The sequence below is a fragment of the Bos grunniens genome, chromosome 3, assembly GCF_055505025.1.
Source record: "Bos grunniens cultivar Pamir isolate PY7600 chromosome 3, Bosgru_T2T1.0, whole genome shotgun sequence".
Taxonomy (NCBI): Eukaryota; Metazoa; Chordata; class Mammalia; order Artiodactyla; family Bovidae; genus Bos; species Bos grunniens.
Window position 1 is genome coordinate 400114 of NC_141167.1, and position 9140 is coordinate 409253.

At 60.8% G+C, this 9140-nt stretch overlaps 1 protein-coding gene across 1 annotated transcript in view; it reads right to left on the reverse strand.

The window, feature by feature from the left end:
• Positions 1–6921, reverse strand: part of LOC147374749 (uncharacterized) — a 60008-nt gene extending 53087 nt beyond the window's left edge. The window contains exons 1-2 of the mRNA XM_086394579.1: positions 5760–6921; positions 1143–2087 (exon numbers count right to left, since the gene is read on the reverse strand). Coding sequence (XP_086250705.1) covers positions 1143–2087; positions 5760–6921 — 2107 coding nt within the window. The remainder of the gene's footprint in view (positions 1–1142; positions 2088–5759) is intronic.
• Between the last annotated feature and the right edge of the window lie 2219 nt (positions 6922–9140).

A 9140-nucleotide genomic window follows, 5' to 3' on the forward strand; every position in this document is an offset into this window, starting at 1 on the left:
ATGGAGCCCCAGGGACCTTTGCGGACGAGCGTCGTGCCGGGGACGCGCGCATCCCCGCCTCATTCCTGCCGGACCCTCCGCCAAGTAGCACGAGGCCTCCCAAGGACAGACACCCATAAAGGCTGCTTGCCCGTCTTCTCCCCGGACGCCTCTCGACGTCTGGGCCATTTTCGAGAGCTTGACCGGCCGGAAGGAGACGGTTCATGGACCTGCACCCGCTCTTCCCTGCCCCCCGAAGGGCTCCCGAGATCTTCTCCTTGCTCGGCGGGCTGTGAGCGCTCTGTGAGGCGTCTCCAGGCCGCGTCACTCACCCGAGGCCAGCGGTGCGGCCAGGGAACGGAGACGGGGAACGAAAGGCAAACCCACACCCAAAGTCCCATCCCGAGAGGACTCTCCCACCCTCGCAGAAGTGGGAGGCCCTCGGACCGTGCCCAGGCCCGCTCATGCACCCCATCACCCCATCCTCTCCAGCGACTTCCCAGCAGAGCCAGCCCTCGAGAGCTCAGCCGCTCAGGCACGAGCCCGTCCCAAGTGAACACCGAGACCCCGGGCACACTCCAGGCCCCGCTTCTTCCCAGGAGGCTGCATCACGCACACGGCCGAGAGGAACTCGCTCCTCGTCGGAACTCTTGGTGCGTCACACAGGGCGTGCCGCACACAGCGTGTGCCTGGGCGTCTGCACGCATGTGCGTCAGAGCCGACCTACCGCCACAGCCCCAGAGACGGCCGCGGCTTCTTGTTCTTCCCCTTGGTGGCTCTGGCCCTCCCGCTGGCACAAGGGCCGTTGCCGACGTTCTTCGGCCCCGGAGGCGGGGTGTCCGTGCTGGGACGGTCGAGCCGCTCGTGCTCCTGTTGGGGCGGCGTGCGGTTTCTCCCTCCTCCGTGTTTGGACTGGTGAATCACGACCGCGCCGGCAGGCAGGGCAGACTGGACCTTCCGCAGCTCCAAGGCCGGCTTCGGTCGGCTGTGTTCTTGCAGGCGTCTCCACTGCTCTAAGCTCATCCCTTCGACCTCTGTGTCCCCCGGGGACTCCTCCGACCCAGGAGCTCTGCCGCTGGTGTCTCCTGCAGGCTGCCCGGGGTCTGTGGGGTCAGCCCCGACGGGGGCCGCTGCCCCTCCCCCAGCGCCCCCTTCCCACGCACCCTCCCGGGCGTAGAACAGGACGTAGGCGCTCTGGCTCAGGGCAGCGGTCTCGTCACAGGCGGTCACCTTGGCATCGTCCATCTTATACCATTGGCCGTTGCCCGCTCGGACGTAACAGAAGTAGTGTCCTCGCTCACAGCTCCACCCGGAGTGCACCAGCACGGCATAGAGCACGTAGCCCAGTGGCCCTGCCTTCCGCTCAGACGTGTAGGGCTGCAGGTCCAAGCACTGGGGATAGCGCACCTCCTGAGCCCTTTTGGCCCCGCTCACCGGTGTGAACCGCTTCAGCACCAGCACCAGGACCTGGGAGGTGCTGTGCAAAGTCAACCTCTTGGTGGCAGGCACCTTCCGGAGACAGACGCCACAGTCATAGGCATTGTCCGCGTCCAGCTTCTCGGGCTTCACCAGCTCTCTCAGAGCTTGCTCCACACTCTGAGCCGCCGTGATATCCAGGCTGATGTCCAGATAAGGGTCGAACGTGTCCGAGACACCGAGGCAGCGGAGACACTGGATCTGAGACCTCCAGGTCCCGCCGAAGATCTGACGGATGACGGTGGTGTCCTCGGAGGCATGGCCCGACGGCTGGGATGCACTCAAGCACCCTTGCTGCATGGCATTCAGAGTGAACACCAGAAACTCGTGGGCATCTTCCTGCTGGTGTCTGTGGAAGCCCGCCAGCAGGTCCTTGCGGGGCCGGATCACCTCTCCCGCGTGAAGGAGGGCTCGGGTCACGTGAGCTCGCATGGCACAGAGCGTGCAGGCGCTGCGGGCCGGACAGAGGGTGGCGTGCTGCTGGGACACCATCCAGCTGGCCAGGGGCGGCGTGTGGCTCAGACACTGCAGCGCCGCATTCACGTAGCAGGTGTTCCCCAGGTTCTGAAGCCCAGCCCCCACCCCCCACGGCCCCTTCCAACTCAGGGCGCCTTTCTGGCCAGGCGTCAGCCCTGCTGACCCAGGAGCCAAGTCACCCCGCTGGGGACGCCCAAGCGCCGGCGACGGCCCCTCAGGCACAGAGGGTCCCCGAAGGGCATCCGCACCAGCGGCGCTGGGCCCACAACCTTGCCCTCCGGGGAAGACGTCGAAGGGAGACGGACACACACCTCCCCCGTGCTCAGAAGCAGCCCCCGGGGCTCTGCACACAAGGCCCACGAGGGTTTCCATCTCCTACCTGCAGCTGCACGCCGACGCCTCCTTCCCTCAGACGGTCCGGCTCCAGAAAAGGGCCTGGGCCCCGCCCCCTCGGGCCTTTGGGGGCTTCCCCACAGCCCCACCCCCGCACGTGCAGGCTGCTCATTGGCTGAGGCGGCCGAGGGCGTGCCCACTCCCACTCCCGCCATCCAACCACCCACACTTTTCTCGGGGAATTCCCCTTGACGAGGCCCCACACGCACTTCCGACCTGACCCCCTGGACCAAAGGGCTCGGGATGCAAGTGATTCGGGGGCATTGGGCCTTCCAGCCTTGCCCGCTAGAGATTCACTGCGGGGCTTCCGAGTTCAGCACACAAATGCCGGCTGCACAGGACTTCCGTGGGCTCACCATTCACATCCTAACACACGTGTGGAAACATATGTCTGCCCACCGAACCTCTCCCCTTTAGGGGTCTCCCGACCCCAGACCCCTGCCTGAGGACAACCCCTCCCCGGACAACAATAAACCCTTGCCTCAACTTTGCGCTCCAGCGAGGTCCTCCCCAATTTCTATGCGTTCTCACTGGACACTCTTCTAGCGTTCAGGGTCCTAGCACCAAAAGATGCCAGCAGAGTGCCACATATGCTTTTCTCCCTTCAGGGCCGTTGCTCAAGACCCAAAGCGAGCTCATTTAGAAAGGCATAGGCTTCCTGCAACTTTGGATTCATTTCTGCAGCTCCTTTTCTCTCTCCGCTGCCCTTTTTTCTTCCTTTTCCTTCTTCCTTTATCATTTACTGTTTTTTTTTTTTTCCCTGCTTGGTGTTTTTGGGTTTTATGAGTGGTTTTTTTTTTTTTTTTTCCATTTATTTTTAAACTTTTTAAAAAAATTTTGTGTTCATTTTGTTATTTTTTTGTTGCTTTTATTCTCTTTCTCTCTTTTATATACACTAGTTGACTCATACAGTCGTCTTTCGAATTCCGGGGCTCAAAATGTGGTATAAATCAAGGTATAAAAAAGGTTTCCCTCCTGGAGGAGGATGACTGTTGCTTTCCTTCTCGGTGTGTGACATGTGTGTTTGTTTGCTCTCCCGTCCTGGACATTATGCTTGCCTTCCAGGACTATGGGGGTTTGACCGTCCACAGGTTTACCATAGCTGGAGTGTTGATTCCGTTGGTCCTTACTAGGAAAGAAGGGCCCTGACCCCGTTTTCTTCCTTAGCCTATTGCACCCCTCCCACCTCCCGCTCCCCCCATCCCATCCTAGGAGCCTACCGCTTTGTGCTTTATGATCCAAGTGCTCACACCCTTGCTGTCCTCTTACCTCCTTCCCATGGCACAGAGAAGCGAGATCAGCCAGGATTTTTCTCTCTTTTGCACGGATTTCGCCCAGCATAAGGCCACCTTCCCATTCCCTCTGTCCCGCCACCCCAATCGACATTCTCCTCCTCCTCCTCCTCCTCCTCCTCCTCCTCCTCCTTCTTCAGAGGGTGTGGATGGGGCAAGCAGTAAGTCCATTTGAGACGATGGGGCGGAGGAAAGATGCGTGGTGATGATGAGGGCGGACTGTGGGTGGCTCCGCTTCCTCGTGCAGGGCACGCTTGTTCGTGTTCTCGGGGGAGGATACTGCTCATCATTCTTTGTCCTCTCTACGTGCGGAGGGCATGGTGCGGCGTAGGTAGCCATGCGGGGGAAACAAGCCATCGGAACGTTCTCTGTGCCTTGCCACGCCGACTAGCGCAGTCAGGAGCCAGAGTTGGCCCTCGAGGTCGGAGATGTTCCATCGCAAATTCCCGGTCTGCCAAAGTTTGATGGAGGGTTTGGGGTTTGAAGCCATCAGCCAAGCCAAAGAAAGAAAAACGCAAGAGGTGGTCGATAAGGGGCCTCAGGTGCCCCTCCAGCGGGTCACGGGCCCATGAGGCAGTCGAGAAAGCAGCTAGGGGAGGACAGCTTCCCCACCGCCCCAGGCACTTTGGAGGCCGGCCGCATCTCCTCGCGTCCAGAGGCGTTTGCCCGGGGCCCAGCTGGATGAGACTGCCAGACAGGACGGGCAGAGTCGGAAGTCCAGTTGTCTTGCTATCACAATCTAGGGTAGGCTCGGGTCTTTCCTCAGTGCGGGGAGGACCTTTGCTTTCAGAAATGAACGTGGCGCGACATATCTCCACTCAGGCACCGGTGCGATGCTGGTGGAGAAGTTTCTTTGGGACTGGTTGGGTTGCCTTTCTCCCCTTGGCCTTCGTGTTGGTGCTGGTGGTGCTGGTGGTGCTGGTGGCGGTGCTCATGGCCTTGTGGATCGCTTCTCCTGTTTGGCACTTGGAGCTTCTCCAGCGTACTCCTTGCACCGGACATGGAGCCCCAGGGACCTTTGCGGACGAGCGTCGTGCCGGGGACGCGCGCATCCCCGCCTCATTCCTGCCGGACCCTCCGCCAAGTAGCACGAGGCCTCCCAAGGACAGACACCCATAAAGGCTGCTTGCCCGTCTTCTCCCCGGACGCCTCTCGACGTCTGGGCCATTTTCGAGAGCTTGACCGGCCGGAAGGAGACGGTTCATGGACCTGCACCCGCTCTTCCCTGCCCCCCGAAGGGCTCCCGAGATCTTCTCCTTGCTCGGCGGGCTGTGAGCGCTCTGTGAGGCGTCTCCAGGCCGCGTCACTCACCCGAGGCCAGCGGTGCGGCCAGGGAACGGAGACGGGGAACGAAAGGCAAACCCACACCCAAAGTCCCATCCCGAGAGGACTCTCCCACCCTCGCAGAAGTGGGAGGCCCTCGGACCGTGCCCAGGCCCGCTCATGCACCCCATCACCCCATCCTCTCCAGCGACTTCCCAGCAGAGCCAGCCCTCGAGAGCTCAGCCGCTCAGGCACGAGCCCGTCCCAAGTGAACACCGAGACCCCGGGCACACTCCAGGCCCCGCTTCTTCCCAGGAGGCTGCATCACGCACACGGCCGAGAGGAACTCGCTCCTCGTCGGAACTCTTGGTGCGTCACACAGGGCGTGCCGCACACAGCGTGTGCCTGGGCGTCTGCACGCATGTGCGTCAGAGCCGACCTACCGCCACAGCCCCAGAGACGGCCGCGGCTTCTTGTTCTTCCCCTTGGTGGCTCTGGCCCTCCCGCTGGCACAAGGGCCGTTGCCGACGTTCTTCGGCCCCGGAGGCGGGGTGTCCGTGCTGGGACGGTCGAGCCGCTCGTGCTCCTGTTGGGGCGGCGTGCGGTTTCTCCCTCCTCCGTGTTTGGACTGGTGAATCACGACCGCGCCGGCAGGCAGGGCAGACTGGACCTTCCGCAGCTCCAAGGCCGGCTTCGGTCGGCTGTGTTCTTGCAGGCGTCTCCACTGCTCTAAGCTCATCCCTTCGACCTCTGTGTCCCCCGGGGACTCCTCCGACCCAGGAGCTCTGCCGCTGGCGTCTCCTGCAGGCTGCCTGGGGTCTGTGGGGTCAGCCCCGACGGGGGCCGCTGCCCCTCCCCCAGCGCCCCCTTCCCACGCACCCTCCCGGGCGTAGAACAGGACGTAGGCGCTCTGGCTCAGGGCAGCGGTCTCGTCACAGGCGGTCACCTTGGCATCGTCCATCTTATACCATTGGCCGTTGCCCGCTCGGACGTAACAGAAGTAGTGTCCTCGCTCACAGCTCCACCCGGAGTGCACCAGCACGGCATAGAGCACGTAGCCCAGTGGCCCTGCCTTCCGCTCAGACGTGTAGGGCTGCAGGTCCAAGCACTGGGGATAGCGCACCTCCTGAGCCCTTTTGGCCCCGCTCACCGGTGTGAACCGCTTCAGCACCAGCACCAGGACCTGGGAGGTGCTGTGCAAAGTCAACCTCTTGGTGGCAGGCACCTTCCGGAGACAGACGCCACAGTCATAGGCATTGTCCGCGTCCAGCTTCTCGGGCTTCACCAGCTCTCTCAGAGCTTGCTCCACACTCTGAGCCGCCGTGATATCCAGGCTGATGTCCAGATAAGGGTCGAACGTGTCCGAGACACCGAGGCAGCGGAGACACTGGATCTGAGACCTCCAGGTCCCGCCGAAGATCTGACGGATGACGGTGGTGTCCTCGGAGGCATGGCCCGACGGCTGGGATGCACTCAAGCACCCTTGCTGCATGGCATTCAGAGTGAACACCAGAAACTCGTGGGCATCTTCCTGCTGGTGTCTGTGGAAGCCCGCCAGCAGGTCCTTGCGGGGCCGGATCACCTCTCCCGCGTGAAGGAGGGCTCGGGTCACGTGAGCTCGCATGGCACAGAGCGTGCAGGCGCTGCGGGCCGGACAGAGGGTGGCGTGCTGCTGGGACACCATCCAGCTGGCCAGGGGCGGCGTGTGGCTCAGACACTGCAGCGCCGCATTCACGTAGCAGGTGTTCCCCAGGTTCTGAAGCCCAGCCCCCACCCCCCACGGCCCCTTCCAACTCAGGGTGCCTTTCTGGCCAGGCGTCAGCCCTGCTGACCCAGGAGCCAAGTCACCCCGCTGGGGACGCCCAAGCGCCGGCGACGGCCCCTCAGGCACAGACGGTCCCCGAAGGGCATCCGCACCAGCGGCGCTGGGCCCACAACCTTGCCCTCCGGGGAAGACGTCGAAGGGAGACGGACACACACCTCCCCCGTGCTCAGAAGCAGCCCCCGGGGCTCTGCACACAAGGCCCACGAGGGTTTCCATCTCCTACCTGCAGCTGCACGCCGACGCCTCCTTCCCTCAGACGGTCCGGCTCCAGAAAAGGGCCTGGGCCCCGCCCCCTCGGGCCTTTGGGGGCTTCCCCACAGCCCCACCCCCGCACGTGCAGGCTCCTCATTGGCTGAGGCGGCCGAGGGCGTGCCCACTCCCACTCCCGCCATCCAACCACCCACACTTTTCTCGGGGAATTCCCCTTGACGAGGCCCCACACGCACTTCCGACCTGACCCCCTGGACCAAAGGGCTCGGGATGCAAGTGATTCGGGGGCATTGGGCCTTCCAGCCTTGCCCGCTAGAGATTCACTGCGGGGCTTCCGAGTTCAGCACACAAATGCCGGCTGCACAGGACTTCCGTGGGCTCACCATTCACATCCTAACACACGTGTGGAAACATATGTCTGCCCACCGAACCTCTCCCCTTTAGGGGTCTCCCGACCCCAGACCCCTGCCTGAGGACAACCCCTCCCCGGACAACAATAAACCCTTGCCTCAACTTTGCGCTCCAGCGAGGTCCTCCCCAATTTCTATGCGTTCTCACTGGACACTCTTCTAGCGTTCAGGGTCCTAGCACCAAAAGATGCCAGCAGAGTGCCACATATGCTTTTCTCCCTTCAGGGCCGTTGCTCAAGACCCAAAGCGAGCTCATTTAGAAAGGCATAGGCTTCCTGCAACTTTGGATTCATTTCTGCAGCTCCTTTTCTCTCTCCGCTGCCCTTTTTTCTTCCTTTTCCTTCTTCCTTTATCATTTACTGTTTTTTTTTTTTTCCCTGCTTGGTGTTTTTGGGTTTTATGAGTGGTTTTTTTTTTTTTTTTCCATTTATTTTTAAACTTTTTAAAAAAATTTTGTGTTCATTTTGTTATTTTTTTGTTGCTTTTATTCTCTTTCTCTCTTTTATATACACTAGTTGACTCATACAGTCGTCTTTCGAATTCCGGGGCTCAAAATGTGGTATAAATCAAGGTATAAAAAAGGTTTCCCTCCTGGAGGAGGATGACTGTTGCTTTCCTTCTCGGTGTGTGACATGTGTGTTTGTTTGCTCTCCCGTCCTGGACATTATGCTTGCCTTCCAGGACTATGGGGGTTTGACCGTCCACAGGTTTACCATAGCTGGAGTGTTGATTCCGTTGGTCCTTACTAGGAAAGAAGGGCCCTGACCCCGTTTTCTTCCTTAGCCTATTGCACCCCTCCCACCTCCCGCTCCCCCCATCCCATCCTAGGAGCCTACCGCTTTGTGCTTTATGATCCAAGTGCTCACACCCTTGCTGTCCTCTTACCTCCTTCCCATGGCACAGAGAAGCGAGATCAGCCAGGATTTTTCTCTCTTTTGCACGGATTTCGCCCAGCATAAGGCCACCTTCCCATTCCCTCTGTCCCGCCACCCCAATCGACATTCTCCTCCTCCTCCTCCTCCTCCTCCTCCTCCTCCTCCTTCTTCAGAGGGTGTGGATGGGGCAAGCAGTAAGTCCATTTGAGACGATGGGGCGGAGGAAAGATGCGTGGTGATGATGAGGGCGGACTGTGGGTGGCTCCGCTTCCTCGTGCAGGGCACGCTTGTTCGTGTTCTCGGGGGAGGATACTGCTCATCATTCTTTGTCCTCTCTACGTGCGGAGGGCATGGTGCGGCGTAGGTAGCCATGCGGGGGAAACAAGCCATCGGAACGTTCTCTGTGCCTTGCCACGCCGACTAGCGCAGTCAGGAGCCAGAGTTGGCCCTCGAGGTCGGAGATGTTCCATCGCAAATTCCCGGTCTGCCAAAGTTTGATGGAGGGTTTGGGGTTTGAAGCCATCAGCCAAGCCAAAGAAAGAAAAACGCAAGAGGTGGTCGATAAGGGGCCTCAGGTGCCCCTCCAGCGGGTCACGGGCCCATGAGGCAGTCGAGAAAGCAGCTAGGGGAGGACAGCTTCCCCACCGCCCCAGGCACTTTGGAGGCCGGCCGCATCTCCTCGCGTCCAGAGGCGTTTGCCCGGGGCCCAGCTGGATGAGACTGCCAGACAGGACGGGCAGAGTCGGAAGTCCAGTTGTCTTGCTATCACAATCTAGGGTAGGCTCGGGTCTTTCCTCAGTGCGGGGAGGACCTTTGCTTTCAGAAATGAACGTGGCGCGACATATCTCCACTCAGGCACCGGTGCGATGCTGGTGGAGAAGTTTCTTTGGGACTGGTTGGGTTGCCTTTCTCCCCTTGGCCTTCGTGTTGGTGCTGGTGG